The 17,940-nt window shown below is 38.3% G+C and overlaps 1 protein-coding gene across 3 annotated transcripts; it reads right to left on the reverse strand.

The window, feature by feature from the left end:
- Positions 1–1,651: 1,651 nt before the first annotated feature.
- Positions 1,652–17,842, reverse strand: U2AF1 (U2 small nuclear RNA auxiliary factor 1). Of its 3 annotated transcripts, none has more exons than XM_035896377.1 (10): positions 17,238–17,842; positions 16,045–16,132; positions 15,776–15,832; positions 13,848–13,878; positions 13,195–13,261; positions 7,971–8,020; positions 7,295–7,393; positions 5,986–6,119; positions 5,558–5,650; positions 1,652–2,636 (listed from the first exon to the last, which is right to left on the reverse strand). In XM_035896377.1, the coding sequence occupies exons 2-10, from the start codon at positions 16,089–16,091 to the stop codon at positions 2,498–2,500; spliced, it is 717 nt and encodes a 238-aa protein (XP_035752270.1). In that variant the 5' UTR covers positions 16,092–16,132; positions 17,238–17,842; the 3' UTR covers positions 1,652–2,497. The 3 variants fall into 3 exon arrangements, with proteins under 3 accessions (XP_035752270.1, XP_035752269.1, XP_035752271.1); XM_035896376.1 differs by having other exon boundaries at positions 16,219–17,842; XM_035896378.1 differs by lacking the exon at positions 15,776–15,832 and having other exon boundaries at positions 16,045–17,823.
- Positions 17,843–17,940: the final 98 nt, after the last annotated feature.

Below are 17,940 nucleotides of genomic sequence, written 5' to 3' on the forward strand. Positions count from 1 at the left end.
AGTAAATTCTCTCCCTCATTGGAAAGCTATATTATATTATGCAGCTTCATATAAAGTTGTATCTTGCAGAAATACGACCACTGACCAAAACTTCTTACTATGTTACACATCGAATAAAAGCAGGCATGAAGTTAAACCGCAAGTCGGCCACTGTACAAATCGTCTCTCGAGATGTTCCAGCAAGATTTCAATGAGAGCTTTAACTCCTTCAGAGATACAGAACCTACGACATAGAGCTATCGTGCGATTCAATTAGAACTCAGAAAGAGATCCTGTTTGGGAAGAAACTGCCATCTGCCCGTTTGCTTTTATCGCACTTCAGACTCTCAGGAAGCAAGTAAAGGTGGAAAAAATTTATTTTCCACTAGCATCCAGTTAGTTTCCTATGACCTTGAACGCTAACGAAATGCCTTTCATTAAATGACAGCTCAGAGACCACAGAGTGGAAGAAAAAAAAAAAATAAAATCAGTCTGCTAAGAAATTTGGTCCTTGTATTTAGGACCTTGCATTTCCTTCAATAGATCCTATGTATCATGTTGCATGGAGCATGAGTTTTTTAAAAAACCTCACCTGCCTATTATTAATCATTGCAATAAAAATATTACTTTTTTTTCCACACTGTACTAGGCAACTTTCTTTCCAGCCAAAGACAAGAAATTTAGTCAAGATCATCAAAAAACTGAACTATGAACTCTGGCACAGCCAGGAGTAGCAACTCAACTACTCCAGAGTGCTTAGAAAATAGGCTTTAGATTTTACACCAAGAAATTGGATTTATTGTAAATGCCACAGTCACATTGATAGACAGAGCACAGACTTCTGGTAACAAACAAACATACATTTTTGTAACTAAGCGTTTCTACTTGGTAAATAAATGCATTTTGCACAGCCTTCCTTTTAAATGTGCCTAAACTAACCTAAATAAGCAGACAGCATAGCAGAAAAGGGAAACTTATGTGAGTAACTGTTTCTTAAGCAGTATATTATTTTTACTATGTATATAATATTTTATATTATATACACACACATTTTCATCAACAGTTCAAATTATACCCAAATAAAAAAAACCCCAAAAACCAAAACTGGCGCTCCTCCAATACATTTACCACCTTTCCCTCAGGCATAGTCAATCCAGGTATTTGTCAAGATAGAGGAATGACAGTTAAAAAGACTCCCCCCACAAGAAACAAGTTACACAAAGAATACTGTATCACTACAAATTTTTTATTCAGAAGCCCATCTTTAAAAAAAATCTCATTATGAACTTGTTTGGTCAAACTACAACACTTTCTAGCAGACATACAGTAAAAATGGCATGGCTCAGAATCGACCAGATCTTTCACGATCTCTTGACCGCCTCCTATCACGTTCACGTCCTCCTCCTCCACCACCACCACCTCCACGACCACGATCTCTGGATCTAGACCGACGTTCACGGGACCTCGACCTGGATCTATGCCTTCAAAGAAAGTTGGAACATTTTATTGTTTCATCACATTCAGCAGTTTACTTGCAGTTCCACACAGTAGAACATTTAAGGATTTAAGTAATTTAACATTTAAGTAATGAGGGAGAAGAAAGACAATGTGGTATTAGAAGGATGGGTAAATTGGCACTCAGGCTGTGAAACTGTCTTTAAAATCAGTCTGCTAAGAAATTTGGTCCTTGTATTTAGGACCTTGCATTTCCTTCAATAGATCCTATGTATCATGTTGCATGGAGCATGAGTTTTTTAAAAAACCTCACCTGCCTATTATTAATCATTGCAATAAAAATATTACTTTTTTTTCCACACTGTACTAGGCAACTTTCTTTCCAGCCAAAGACAAGAAATTTAGTCAAGATCATCAAAAAACTGAACTATGAACTCTGGCACAGCCAGGAGTAGCAACTCAACTACTCCAGAGTGCTTAGAAAATAGGCTTTAGATTTTACACCAAGAAATTGGATTTATTGTAAATGCCACAGTCACATTGATAGACAGAGCACAGACTTCTGGTAACAAACAAACATACATTTTTGTAACTAAGCGTTTCTACTTGGTAAATAAATGCATTTTGCACAGCCTTCCTTTTAAATGTGCCTAAACTAACCTAAATAAGCAGACAGCATAGCAGAAAAGGGAAACTTATGTGAGTAACTGTTTCTTAAGCAGTATATTATTTTTACTATGTATATAATATTTTATATTATATACACACACATTTTCATCAACAGTTCAAATTATACCCAAATAAAAAAAACCCCAAAAACCAAAACTGGCGCTCCTCCAATACATTTACCACCTTTCCCTCAGGCATAGTCAATCCAGGTATTTGTCAAGATAGAGGAATGACAGTTAAAAAGACTCCCCCCACAAGAAACAAGTTACACAAAGAATACTGTATCACTACAAATTTTTTATTCAGAAGCCCATCTTTAAAAAAAATCTCATTATGAACTTGTTTGGTCAAACTACAACACTTTCTAGCAGACATACAGTAAAAATGGCATGGCTCAGAATCGACCAGATCTTTCACGATCTCTTGACCGCCTCCTATCACGTTCACGTCCTCCTCCTCCACCACCACCACCTCCACGACCACGATCTCTGGATCTAGACCGACGTTCACGGGACCTCGACCTGGATCTATGCCTTCAAAGAAAGTTGGAACATTTTATTGTTTCATCACATTCAGCAGTTTACTTGCAGTTCCACACAGTAGAACATTTAAGGATTTAAGTAATTTAACATTTAAGTAATGAGGGAGAAGAAAGACAATGTGGTATTAGAAGGATGGGTAAATTGGCACTCAGGCTGTGAAACTGTCTTTACAAACTGAACAAACTTAATACCGAGGAGTCAACGCATACTGTTAAGACTCAACTGTTCGCTGCCAGTCATTCGTTATAATAGGTGTGCAGAACTTAAGGAAAGGCACATAGAGAAACCAGATGCGCTGTCAGGCAGCTGCTAATTAAAGCAGCAAGAGAAGGGTACACCTGCTTTCGCAGTTATGAATAGCTCTTAACAACACACAATGAAAGCCCGCAGCTGTTTCTAAGTCCACTCCTACTAAACCAACTACATTAATTAGCAATTACAACTCAATTATCTTTGTTTTCTTTTGTTTTTCCTTCCCCAACCCCAAATCCCCCCTTCCAGAAGCTATCAGCATTTGCAAATAATCTTCCCTGCCTCTGAGGTCAATGACAAATTCAGGAAGAAAACTAAAACCACCCCAGAACATACCACTAACACAGCTACTATGGATTTATAGCTTATAGGGCACTTGTCAAGTGAAAGAGCAGCTTGAATATTTTTAAGCATTTTAGAAAAGTCAATTTTGTAAAATAGGTAAAGAGTAGAGTTAAGTAGGTGTAGAAGTTGCAGCAGAACTAAAAAGCTCAGAAACAAATGCTGCAAGTCTTAAGTTTGCAAATTATTGTTCCGTGGCAAGATGGTGGTGGTGGGGGGAAGCGTGTGACAAATTTTATTGTGACAGACACATATGTAACTCTTACAAACCACTAAGCTGTCCAGAATTACTAAATGAACCTACTATTCAAAAGTTCTGGTTTACCCTTCTTTTTCCTACTCGAAAAACTTTGATGTATTTCATTCTGAGTTGAATTACTTTCAGGTCAGTTTAGTTTATACAGTCAACCTGTGAAACCCCACTGACAAGAACTTCTGGTTTTGTTTTTTTTTTTTTTAATCAAGCTTTACTGCTAACCTGTGACAGCTTTAGTTGCACAAAGAGTTTGTGGGCCAATAGACAAAACTGGACAGAAGACTCAGCTATTTTATTTGTTTTTCCACAGACTGAAATTGGGCTATGGGTAAAACAATCATATTCCAAACCCAAACACACAAACCTGATCTTTCTTGCAATAAAAGGTGATACCTTGTAATTAGCCTTACTAAGTCTGAGTGTGCCGGTGTTGGCTGAGGTAGAGTTAATTTTCTTCACAGTAGCTAGTACAGGGCTATGTTTTGGATTTGTGCTGGAAACAGGGTTGGTAACACAGGGACGTTTTCATTACTGCTGAGCAGGGCTTACACAGAGTCAAGGCCCCTGCTGCTCCCCACCCCACTCCACCAGCGAGGCGGCTGGGGGTGCACATGGAGTTGGGAGGGGACGCGGCTGGGACAGCTGACCCCAACTGACCACAGGGGTATCCCAGACCATATGATGTCATGCTCAGCAATATGAAGTTGGGAGAAGGAGGAAGGGGGGAATATTCAGAGTTTGTCATCCCAAGTCATCATTATGCATGATGGAGCTCTGGTTTCCTGGGGATGGCTGAACACCTGCCTGCTGATGGGAAGCAGTGGATGAATTCCTTGTTTTGCTTTGCACTGTGCGCAGCTTCTGCTTTACCTATGAAACTGCCTTTATCTCAACCCATGAGTTTTCTCACTTTTACTCCTCCAATTCTCCCCCCCATCCCACTGGGGGGCAGTGAGCAAGCATCTGGGTAGGGCTCAGTTGCCGGCTGGGGTTAAACCACAACACCGAGAGATTCAGATTCATAAAAGTGACCAAAAAGCTAAAACAAGGCCGTACTTTGTCTTTCATGTTAATCATTCAGACATCTTAAAAGCTTACGTTTATGTTTAAATTAATATTAATCAGGTTATTTTAGGAAAGTATTTAGGCACAAATACATGTGCCTAAGCAACACAATCTACATTTTCCAAAGTTAAATTCATCTTCACAAATTCTAAGACACTGCCAATTAGACACATTTATGGGGAAAAACATGTTCACAATCCCAGGCTCCTTCTGTGACTGAAAGAGACCTACAGAATTGTGCTGTATATAAAAGGAAGCTCAACGATTTTATATGCCTATCCTAAATAGCAAGGTCCTAAAGTCAAGCAGATTGAATCCAGCTCAAAGTGAACCATCCGCAAGACAGGTATCATAGTAACAGCAGTGGTATAGGCCTTTCTACAAGCCTTACTTAATAAATAAGTATTTTCATATAAATATATAATAAAATGTCTTTACCACAGTCTTTTTTTGCCAATAAGTAAAATTACTATTCCTTTGCCCTACTCGTAATTCCTATCAAGAAGGGTCACACTGTGAGGCTAGTGTTAATAAAAATTAAGCTCAGTATTACCTGTTACTAACATTAAGGAACGAAGAAGGGCTAGCAAAGTTAGCCATTAACTGCTAAAAACAAGTAAGGCTGGGTATTGAATATAATGCCGCCTGCAACAGTTTGCAGTTTGGAGACCTGAACCATGGGTATGTCCTATGTACTTAGTAAATCAGTGAATATTCTTCTCCTTGAACGCTGCCTTCTCTTTAAGCCACATCAACCTTCAGCATCCACAGCACTGCATAGCAAGAAGTGCTGTAACTACTTTTTTTTTTTTAAAGACAGACCTATTCCTTTGTTCTAAACTGGCTGCCTAATAAAGCTTTACTTGATGTCCTTTCGTTGGTATGTGTCAGAACTGCACTAGAAAAAACAAGAGAGCTTAAAGGTTTGTCTTCAGAATTTTCAGCAGTTGATCCTTCTTCATCTACCTGTTTTATTAGTGTTTAAAAGCAAACTTACTTTTTACGACGACGCCCGTACAACTCGCGTCTTAACTCTCGAGAAATGGGCTTCAAATGCATAAAGTTGCAGAAACCTCCTCGTGTACACTCTCTGAAACAGAATTCAAGAGACACAGTTGAAACTCCCAGCTCTACACCATATCCATTTGCCCTAAGCCCTAGTGGACCTCTAGCCATCTAAAAGTTAATCCCCTCTAACATTAAAACCAGTAAATTGCAAGCATTATTTACTGACACTGACTAACTCCTAGATCAAAATCCTAAAAAGATGGCAAGAGGTTGACTGCAGGTCCTCCATATTAACATTACCTGAAGCAGTCTTCTTCCTACACTAAGCTACACATAAAAGCCACACCCAAGCAACCACCCTGCCTGTGCAAGCGTTTCAGAGACACTGTCATAGGCAAACAGGAAGTCACTTTTTACCCCATTTCATATTGACGGCAACAGGCCTCTCTGAAGTCAGTCACAGGTGAAAGCTCAGCATGAATGGGCTGTCCATTAAACCAGCGGTTGTTCAGGTCAATCACAGCCTTCTCCGCATCCTCTTCACGGCGAAACTGAAAGCAAAATTAACATTTTCTCACATTACAGAAAACCAACAGAAGTAGACTGAAGATTCATATAAAACCATTAGTGTGACAGTTGAGACTTAGGACTAGTAATCAGACTAGAAGCTACTTCAGAGTTCCTGGGACAGTCCATCAAATAAAGAACAAAGATGCTAGCTTTTCATTAATCAGAACTCAGAGATAATAAAAACATCAATATTTTCTCTTAATTATGTTCTCAAGTTTTGTGGCTTGTATTAAAAGATATGATAGAAGATACTGTGTTTTCTTAGCACAAATTTAGACAAAAAGAACGCTTAAGAATACTTTCTGGAAGACTAGTGTCCAAATGTAAAGGATTTTTCTCATTTAAGAGAAATCTGCATGAGAACTGAAGCTCTCATTCATTTAAATTAGAATTTACAAAAATCTGATCCTGTTTTACAATGAATGTAAAACTTAAATTTGAAATTCCTTTTCACAGCTAACCACTTGCAAATTTTGAAAAACAACTTTTATTTCCGATTGTGACCTACGTAGCTGAAAATTTTAGGTATAAAAATACCTTCCAGTTAAGGGAATGTACAGTAAAAATATTCAAACTCTCTCACACCTCCCCAACACTATTGTACACACAATAAAATTTCTGCGGGTGACAACTTTGTATGCATTATTCATGAGATACCAATGACTTTTAAGAGCTAAGCCTCAGTGCTCCAGTCTGCACCTTAAACCACCCAGCTACTGCCAAATGTAACTTGGTTACAAGATATTCTGTTTAACTGGGAAGTTAGAAAATAAACACACCTGTTGCGAATAAACCTCTGCTCATAATGAAGTGCTTAAAAGGCAGTGTGATGGGAAGACAGACCCCAAATTAATCCTGGCAAACTAAACAGTCCAGCAGTGGCGACTGTATTTATAAACAATGTAAAAAAAAAAAGTGTTAATCTTTATGGAAATGACACAGATTCTGACTATCAAGAAAGCTTCTCATCATCTCTTAAAATTTCTTTCAGATTCCATTCACATTTTCACTATTTCTACTTTATACTGTGAAGCTGGAGGAGCTTATATCCCAAGGAGCTACTCTAGCAAAAACTACAAACATACAGTAGCTTTTAAAATTATGAATCAGTAAATACCACCCCTATTGATTATAGAAACACATCTCTTGATCCTACCTTTACGTATACATTTCCAACTAGATGATCTCCAAGGTTATCACAAACGTTCATCTCCTCAACTTCACCATATTTTTCTTCCATTTCTGTGAAGACCTCCTAAGCACAAAGCAACCGATTAGAAGTTTGCAGCACATTAGTCACACGTACAGAAGTATTGCATTTATCTGTTCGTAAGTACAAAAGAAGGCCTTCCTTAAAAAAAGGTAAAACAGAAACACCTTTTTTTACATTTCCAATTTTAAAATTAGTACTTGCTTGGCCTGTACTGTGTCCATCTACGTATGGCACTAAGAGGATACAACAAAAAGCTGTGGAAAACATGATGCATACGGTATTTACAGAATATGCAAGATGCACTGAGAACGCTACCTATAAGCCTTGGTTAAGTTTTACTTAATTTGCTTTTATACAAATAATTAAGTACATTTTACATTTACAGGAAATAAGGGGATTATGGAACCAAAATGCTGTATCACTTAAGTTGCTGACTTTTAAACAAAGTCTATTATAAACACTAACATTAAAGCCAAACTAACCAAAGGTTATACCAGGAAATATTTAGCACTGAAAGTTGTAAGTTTTATATGAACACCTGAGGAAACAAGAGCTTTTCTATGGATCCGTCTAATTTCTGTTGACAAATCCATGAACACTTCAATGCATTTTTACATACCTCAAAGAATTCATCATAATGTTCCTGCATCTCAACATCGCTCACAGCACCTGTAAAAAATCAAGAGTCATATCGATTAGAGCCTATAAATAAGGAAGAAGATTTTGATCAAACTACAAAACAATCTAGAGAGGCCATCTGGACCATAAAAGACACCATATAGCATGGAGCTAACTAATAGGAATATTAAAAGTAAGTATGTGTGAAGAGCTTTGAGTCCCCAAAGTATATGTCAAAACATTACATTGACATGATCAAATCAAAACAAGTTTTAATCAAAGCCAAACTTGTATGCCACAAATTTGAAGGGGAAAGGAATTACTTTGAAATATCACTGAAATTTAACATACAGTCCCACCCTCTGTCTACCACCAATTTTACCTAAACAGAAGGCAAGTGCTTTGTTACATTTGCGTATTTTAAAGCATGATTACAATTTAGTGTTCCTCTTCCTAAAGGCAGAATTTAATTTTAAACATGTCCACCTCTGCAGCATATATACTAGAATTTGAGAGTTTACAACGTAATATAGCCCAGAATTTTTTTTTTTAATTTGCTCAAAATAGTTATTGAAATGACACACTTTTCTCGGTGCCCTCAAAGAAGGGTACCATAATGCTTTGCAACAGAGAGCAATTTGAATTTATTCAAAATTAAACATCACTGAGTTTTTCTGTAGTCCTGCAGAACACCTTTTAGTGCAAGACAAGCCAGCCATATATTCAGGTTAGATTATTTTCATGCTCCAAGCTGGACTTTACAAATGAGCGCTGCTTGCCTGCTGCTATCAAAAACAATGTTAAGTTTGGCTGATTTTTCAAAGCATTATGAATATAAAAATGAATTTATTTCTTCCAGTCTACAGCATCTTAAACTACATTAAGCTGTATACATTAAAGCCTAATGTATTAGCTCTTCAGCAGTTAAGTAGTTTATTAAGATCGAGCAGAGCTGTTTTAAAATGAACCCTGCATTTTACGCTAGAAAACTATTCTAACCTTTAAATTACAAACAGTACTGTTTTAGTTCACAGAACGTGAAAGACAAGAAACTGAGCCAACACAGCCGAGTTTATTTGCTTCAGGCTGCTAAGAAAACAAGAGATGCTTTGGGCTCAGTCATTTTTGGCTAATATTACCATTTGGATGAACTTTACATTTTTCTTCAAAGGCTCTAATATTAACCAGCCACACTCTCTGGAACTTTAATTACTTTTCTTCCACCCTGTTCAGATCCTGAAGGCGGCTAAGGGGCAGTTCTTATATAGTTTATGCTAACAATGTCTTTGCATTTGAAACATACTTGCTTTTAAGAACTTTATTCCCCATGGTTACATAGCAAATTAAGGAATATCAAACATTAAACCAGTATTTCTATACAGTTTAATACTTAACTGTATTCCCAAGGTTCTGCCAACACCACTGATAACAGCTTACTAATACCTAAGGACTTTTGTTTTTTTTTTTAACGGTATCAGGCAGGGGCTCTTGTGAGCCACACTGGGAATAACTACTTTTTACCAGATGGACAAGTGCTAAAAACTTACAAGGAGATTCCATTGTCAAATTAGGAGATCATAAGCAACAGTTAGTTAATGACTACTTGAATGTCCTAAAGTGGGAAGCATACATATGCACAAGCTTTACAAACATTTATGTTCCAGGGCTACCGGTATCTGAACCTTGAGAAGCCCAATCACTAATGAAAATACTCAGGAAAACTACTGCTGTTCGAAACTAAGGTTAATCCTCTACGACGGCAATAGAAAGGAAGACAGTTAAGCAACAACAACAAAAGCATTAAATAGCTACCCAAGTTATCCATTTAAAATACATGCAGTACTTCAGTAGGGACAAATACCGAAACCAGGGAGCCAGGAGTTTCAGCAAACCTACTGATAACAGAGCCCCAGCTCCACCTCAGGAGGTACAGTCAGGCTCTGTTACGTAGCTACCCGCTTGTCAAGACAAACTAGAGTTGGAAACCAGCATTTAGAACGCTCGAGAATCTGTTCGAGACTCTTGCAGCTGTGCAATCTAAACAGCTCCACAGACCAAACTGCTGCAACTCTGTGCAAATTAGTTACCAGCGCATTGAGAATTTAGGGACAGAGTGGAAATACCCAACTATGTTTTTTGGTTTATTGAAACAGCATTAACTACTAAGCATCTGCAACAAGAAAGCCTACAAACCAATAGAACCGTTTAAGCATCTAGACAAACTTACACAGGTCATTACGTATCTAGCTTGATTGTGTGACAAAAAAACCTCAAATTACTTAATCGGGCCATTATTACTTTTAGAAGCAGAAGAGACAGCGTTGACTTTTAAGTTAGTGGCTGATTTCACAAAGCACATCTAATCAAATGCTGGTAACTAATCTGGACTAGTCTAAAATCCGACAGTCAAAAAAAGGAATAGCCAAACAAAGCTTTATTACCACACAGTCAATATTCACTTCAACAAGAAATATTAGTTAGAAAGTAACACCGATCCTTTTCGGTCCTAAAACTTTTTTTTTTTTAAATCTTATTCTAATATTAATGATTCAATCACAGTGATAAGCAGTAATCGCAGATCAACAATCCTGGTCATTTAACTTCTGCCAGTCTCACAGCAGGTATGTTTTCTTATGCCCATTCCTACCTCATGAGGAGCCATTAAATTAGTTCATGACCATACCCAAATGCCTTCCCCTCCTCAAAAGTACTTTTAAAGATGTATTTTCCTAGGTAAATATGCAACTTGGTTTTGGAATTGGAATTTTCAAAGCATGGCAAGAATCTTAAACATGCACCTATCCAAAAAGGACAGCTGCCAGAAGGGAAGCGTTTTGTCAGTCAAACTGTTTTCTTCCAGAGTAGACTCTAAACAGAAGCTGCATTAACCTAGGACAAATTTCTGCATGGAGTCTGAAAAGTTTAAAATTCAAGTTCTCTTAACATTTACAGAGCAGGAAATTTGTTCTGGATGAAGTCAATGTGTCATTGTCCTGCTCTTTTAGACAGTGGCTTTTAGACAGTGGCACCTAATGGATAGCACAGAACATACAGAAAAGCATTCCTAGGATGCAGGCAACTGGCAGGGGGAAAGGAGGAGGCAAGAAAGCAGTGCAACCAAGACTGCTTTACAGGGGAAGTACAATTTCAACCCTTTTTGATTTAATAGATGGTATTCAGATTCCCCTCATAGTTTTGAGAGTAGGGAGGAAGGTGAGTGGGACAAAAAAGTTTTGGGTGGTTTTCTTTTTTGTGTGTGTTTTGGACACATTTAATGAAACGTGGTCAGTTTGATCTGTTTAACTAAAATGGTAGACCAGCTTAAGTCGACACTGAGCTCTGACAATCAAGCCCAGGGAACCAGTGAAGGAACTTGTATGAACTTACAGCGCAAACCGTCAGCAGACTGGGAAGAGTTTTGAGGGTTACGGTAAATGTTCAAGAGGGCAATGGTCTGAAATACAAAACGCAACAACTTTATATTATGGAAAATAATTTTAACAAGAAACCGGTTTCCTTTAGGGTCGCTTTAGCCGAGTCTGTGCTGAAAAAGAGGTGGTTATTCTCTCCCAAGAAGGAGAACTTTCACTTAGCTGGTGACCTTTCTGAATCCTAACACTGTAAAGTAATAGAGATCTCATGATACTCCATTATTGTATTTTTTTGTTTGTTTTATTCACCAATATTATTAGAGTGGTTTTGCATGAATTCAGGCAGATATGTAACAGAAGGCATCCAAACACAGAATTCAACTTACAAGCATCGCCATTTGTTTGAATTTGGTTTTACTCAATGGTTTCTTAGTAGCAAAACCCCAGGAAAGGAAGTAATACAATAATTACAGCATAACATGAAATCTCCATTTTCCTAAAAAAGTTAAGATGAAAGAATACCCACAGTTTTGGGACACTTACCGTACATCACATATGTACCTATTTTTTTTTTTTTTTTTTTCAATGTGTCATTGTCCTGCTCTTTTAGACAGTGGCTTTTAGACAGTGGCACCTAATGGATAGCACAGAACATACAGAAAAGCATTCCTAGGATGCAGGCAACTGGCAGGGGGAAAGGAGGAGGCAAGAAAGCAGTGCAACCAAGACTGCTTTACAGGGGAAGTACAATTTCAACCCTTTTTGATTTAATAGATGGTATTCAGATTCCCCTCATAGTTTTGAGAGTAGGGAGGAAGGTGAGTGGGACAAAAAAGTTTTGGGTGGTTTTCTTTTTTGTGTGTGTTTTGGACACATTTAATGAAACGTGGTCAGTTTGATCTGTTTAACTAAAATGGTAGACCAGCTTAAGTCGACACTGAGCTCTGACAATCAAGCCCAGGGAACCAGTGAAGGAACTTGTATGAACTTACAGCGCAAACCGTCAGCAGACTGGGAAGAGTTTTGAGGGTTACGGTAAATGTTCAAGAGGGCAATGGTCTGAAATACAAAACGCAACAACTTTATATTATGGAAAATAATTTTAACAAGAAACCGGTTTCCTTTAGGGTCGCTTTAGCCGAGTCTGTGCTGAAAAAGAGGTGGTTATTCTCTCCCAAGAAGGAGAACTTTCACTTAGCTGGCGACCTTTCTGAATCAACCTAACACTGTAAAGTAATAGAGATCTCATGATACTCCATTATTGTATTTTTTTGTTTGTTTTATTCACCAATATTATTAGAGTGGTTTTGCATGAATTCAGGCAGATATGTAACAGAAGGCATCCAAACACAGAATTCAACTTACAAGCATCGCCATTTGTTTGAATTTGGTTTTACTCAATGGTTTCTTAGTAGCAAAACCCCAGGAAAGGAAGTAATACAATAATTACAGCATAACATGAAATCTCCATTTTCCTAAAAAAGTTAAGATGAAAGAATACCCACAGTTTTGGGACACTTACCGTACATCACATATGTACCTATTTTTTTTTTTTTTTTTTGTTAAGTCAAGAATTTGAGAAATGTCTGCAGATTAACCCTTCAAAAAGAATGCAGTGTTACTTTGCAGTGCAAAAAAGAACCTGCATCAAGTCCAATTTATGCAGTCAATTCTGCATTCTGAATCGCACACATTTCACAAGTTCTTGATCTATGCGCAAGAAGAGTTCCGTCACTTGTCCTGTTTGCAACAGCTTTATGTCAGCAGCTCAGAAGCCAACATTATTTTCTCATAATTAGGAGTGGGCTCTTTAACACCATTCTTTAAAAAAATTTCTCCAACTGTGGGACTTACAGTGTGAGCCGTCAGCCGTCTGTGCACTGTTTTGGGGGTTACGATAGATGTTTTGAATCAAGATGGTCTGCGGGGAAAAAAAATAAAAAGGGGAATTCTACTGGCTGCTGTGCATATAATAGACAATTGCAAAGAGACAACTTGTTTGCAAACAGCTAAAAGTAATATTCTATTCTTAAGACTTCCTTTTGTATTTGCAGAATATCTTCCAAAATTGCATCCAGACCATCATATTATGAAAACAGTTTTAATTAACCACCAAGAAAGAGCTGCATTTGTCTCAACAGCTATCCTCAACATGGGAGTTGGGAGGCACAGTAACCTAAAACATCAAACTACAGGATATTGTGGAGATTCCTAGCTTTCAAGACCAGATTCATTACTGTCAGTCTAGGGGAAAAAAAATAGTGTTATGTGCACAGCATATCATACATCATGCCACGGAGTCTAAAATGTTACACCGGACAGTAAGGTTTTTAGGCAAGAGCTACGTCTCATTTTGTGCATCAGGAATTTCTTGGTGGAATTTCTGTTTAAATAATATAATAGCATCATAGCTTCACATGTTTCCGATCCTTCAAATAAGGACAATATCCTTTTAGCCCTTCTGCTTTTTACTTGAAGAATTAGCCCAGGCAGACTTGAAACCTTACATTTGTACCGTTCTTCTTAAAATCAAGTTGTCTGAAAAAACAAACCATGTTTAAGTTAGTAAACTAATATTACAAAAAAAAAAATCCAAACGTCCATATCACTGTAAGCAGCTCAAAAATTGAAATTTGATTACTTAAAATACAAGCTCAGTGTTAGTATGAATCGCAATCCCCAAATAATTTTAGCTTACACATTATTATTAGTCACAGTAAGAATTCAGAACTTAAAGAAGTCACAGGACCAGCAATGTCATACCTACATATGCTGCCCACTTAACATGTAAAAAAATCCATAACATCACATTTAAAATATCACACACTTGTTTTATAATGGGTGTGCTCATACCAACCAAAGCTTTGTGTTTCCGTGGCCCAGGTTTAAAATAACTATGTTTTAGCCTACAGTTGGAGAGGAGAGCCAGAAACATGCGTATGGTTACAGTGTTTCTGCTGATCGGCAGTAATTTGATCACCCTGGATTGGACGGCCTTTCCTAACACAACTCTTTCTATAAAGTAGCGGCACCAGCAATGGCAACACAAGATGAAAATACGGTGCCAGTAGCTTCCCATTAGCAAGATACCTGTTCCTCCATTTTCTATCACAGCTGATTATCAATCTGCATACAAATAAAGATTTCTGTAGTGAACCCTACACATCTGCCAGGTACATTGGAGATGTCACAATACACCATGGCTGCCAGGTGCGGCACTATAGCGGGGTCCCAGACATCACTGGATGTATCAAATAGGCCCTGCTGACCCCCTTCAGCCAGCATTGCTACCCAGTTTCTAAACCAAAGCTAAAGACAGCACTGACAGAGGAAACCATTATGGCACATGAAAGTTTTTTGTAAAAAAAGATGGTAGTTTGGGTTCTTTTGTTGGTGTTTTGTTTTTTTTTTTTTTTTTTAACTTAAAAGACTGCTGCTGTGAAAGTTATCCAATTTTGAAATATTTTCTAGTGGCTAATGACCTAAATTCGGGTGTCTAAATAACCAATCACATTTCAGCACACTCCATGTAGGTCAGCAACATGGAGTCGTTTTGAAAATGGACAGTATTCTTTTTGAGATACAATATTTACATGAAAAATTATTAAATTCCCAGAAGTGGAAAACTGGTTTTGTTGATGGAGTACCAACAGTGGTCCCTGTAGACCAGTAACCCAGACAGCCCTCCTAGAACTACCCTGCCCACTCATACGCTCACAAAGTTTAACTTCATGAGCACCATCGCTCTGAACTCCAGTTACACAAATAGCACTTGCCTCTCTAATGCTCCCCAAACCAACACCAGTCTACTCAATCGTGCTTCAAGTCAGCTAAAATGAACTCGCAGAGGACTCCACTGCTATGTAAACTTTACCGTTGGAGGTGAAACTGCTGATAATACCACTTCCATTGGCACTACTTATCATATACAGCACTCCCAAAGAAATCTATTTACCTGTATACCTTGACAATCAGCAGTGATAGAAAAAGGCAAAGCACACAGTTCTCCAGGAACATAACTTCTAAAAGCTACAGAGCTCATTAATAAAAACCCTATCACCCACCGCACCTTTTTTTTTGGCAGACATGCAGTCACACATCATGTCTCTAACAATATTCATATAGCCAAAGTTTATTTAATCTGTCAAGTCAGCTGATGTATGCACCCTCAGCAACCAGGCAAGCTGTTTTCAATAAACAATTCTTTCACATTCAAAGCAAATATCTAAGTTACTCTTGAAACTTAAGAGCCTGGGTCAGAGAGCAAATATAATGACAGAAGAGTTGCTTTTGTTAATTAGTTTTCTTCTATTATGTGCATAAAGGACTTAAGTTCACACCTTTAAGATAGGTGGAACAGCTGCCATTGTTTGTGACTAAAAAAAAAATCTGGGATGGTTTAAGTGCCTAAACACCACTGAGAAGGCACACTCACCTGAAAGTTAGCACTGGTTGGTCTCTACTACAGGCAAGCTTACAACAGCATCGCTTCCTGCAGCCATTAAGGGTGACAGGAGATAATTAGAAATGCTGGGAGAAGTAAATGGAATACCCCCAAAAAAGCAAAAACCCATATAAACTGGGGCCAAAAGTGAACTAGTTAATCTGGAGCTTGGTAATTATTCACTTGTATCTGAGAATCTACGTTTTAAAGAAGCAAGAACATATTTCCACAAGAAAGAGAAAAACAAAAGGAAAACAAACCTGGCTAAATGTTGGTTTGTTGTGCAACCGAGAACACCTGTCTCCATGACGACAAGCTCCAATTTTGAAATAAAATGAACAGTTGACTCTGCAAGTAAAAAAAAAAAAAGTAGTTACATATTGGAATACAAAGACACTAATACGCAATTCTTATAACACATACGCTCTAAATACCTTTATCTCGATGTGGAGAAGTAACATTTTGGGTGTGTCAAAACGGCATTGGAAAGCATTTCAGCAAACCTGTTCGTATTCATTCCTCTTTACCCCTAGTTTACAGTGAGTCATCTAATCAATTTCACCTGCTACTCAAACCCAAAGTGCATTCATGACACCACCACAGACAGAAGAGATCACTACTGTTTTACCCTTCTGGTTCTCCATTCTTTTCTTTATATTGGTTTCACTGGGTGATGGGACAGGAAATAATGTGAAAAACAGTCTGAAAAGTTACACTGCGAGCTATATGGTTGTGCCTCAGTTCATGCAACCCCGTGGTCTGGGCAATATAACCTGCTTTAAAGCTGATACAGTTGCACCTACCTAAAGTTTTGTAAACCACCTGTTTAAATTTATACTCTAATGGTAACTCAGACTGCTGCCAACACAGTATTTGAAGTAAGTCAGATAAGAGGGGGGGGAAAAAAAAAAAAAGTCACATTACAGAGAGAACACATATAAGCAAAAGAAATTCATTTAATCAAGCCATTTCCATGAATGTAGTTAATTTTAAAAAGGAAGCATTCAATATATATTTTTTAAACCACAAGCTTTTCTTGATAGCTATCATCTAATGACACCTTCAAAACTATGCTGGTTTAGGAATGCCAGTAAAACTCTCACACATAAGTGTAATTCACATGGAATGATGAAAGAAAACCATAAGGAGTTTAGTTACCTTGACTGGGAAAACTGAATGCAAAATTCTGAAGGGCAAGAAAACTATTATGGGCTCTATACGTGTAAGTGAAATATAAGAATTCTCCTGGAAGAAAGATTATTATTCCCACGCTCACAGTTAACACCAATTCTTTCCACAATCCTGTATAACCAACATCTACTCATGGAAGGGAGAAATATTAAAGTACAAAAGCATATCTGATCTCTAGCAAAACATTCTACTGTAAAATTGTAACATGCTTATTCTGCATTACGTTTTTGAAAATACACACTTCGCGTTACAATATACTTACTGTCTTTTCTGAACTCTACCCTGAAACAAAAAAACAGATACCTAACTACAAAATTTCCAGTAGTGCCTCCAACTTCCAACACTTTCTGGAGAGTTCTGCTTGCTTTTTGAATAGAAAAAATAAGAGCAGTACAGGAATTTCATGCCTGCTGTACTGGCATACGCTAATGCGGTTCAACTGTAATGCGTTATATCAGAAAGGACGCTACAGTAACGGAGCTCAAGAGAGGCTGCCGGTACCGCTTTTCCGACAGACGAGCGAATCGGAACCGGCATGAAGCACTACAAAGTAGGAGGAAAACGGAAGCCTCACGGCCAGAGGCTGACAAGAGTAATTTAGTCCAGCAGCACATCGATGCCCCCTTTCTTTTTTACGAGCGGAAAAACACGTTGGTTTGGTCAGGCCGACGGTGACCAAATTTTCGTTAGGAGGGTTTTGTAAGTACGCTTCCAACAACCAGAGAAACTAGAGGCGCTCCCGACGCGTGGAAGGCTGCAGGCAGAAGCCTGAGGATCAGGATGCAGCAGTCGGGGAAATCCTCCGCACCCTGGGGAGGGGGGAGAAATAACCGGTCGCCGTCCTTGCAGCAGAGCGGAAGCTCTCGGGCTGCTGCGAGGCGCGGAGACGCGAACAAAAGGGGAAGAGGAGGCCCTTTCTGGCAGGGGGCGGCGGGGAGCTCGGCGCCCAGCCTCCCCGCCCGCTC

Source organism: Egretta garzetta, unplaced genomic scaffold (assembly GCF_000687185.1).
Source record: "Egretta garzetta isolate BGI_Z169 unplaced genomic scaffold, ASM68718v1 scaffold45, whole genome shotgun sequence".
Lineage (NCBI taxonomy): Eukaryota > Metazoa > Chordata > Aves > Pelecaniformes > Ardeidae > Egretta > Egretta garzetta.

Bases quoted from the DNA above. Each gene is read 5' to 3' on its own strand.
- U2AF1 (XM_035896377.1), bottom strand. From the start codon at position 16,091: ATGGAGACAGGTGTTCTCGGTTGCACAACAAACCAACATTTAGCCAG. The intron at 13,879-15,775 runs GTGAGTGTGCCT...TTGTTTTTTCAG, and splicing joins CAACCAGTGCTAACTTTCAG to ACAACTTGATTTTAAGAAGA. The intron at 2,637-5,557 runs GTAAGTTTGCTT...CTTTCTTTGAAG, and splicing joins TACGGGCGTCGTCGTAAAAA to GCATAGATCCAGGTCGAGGT.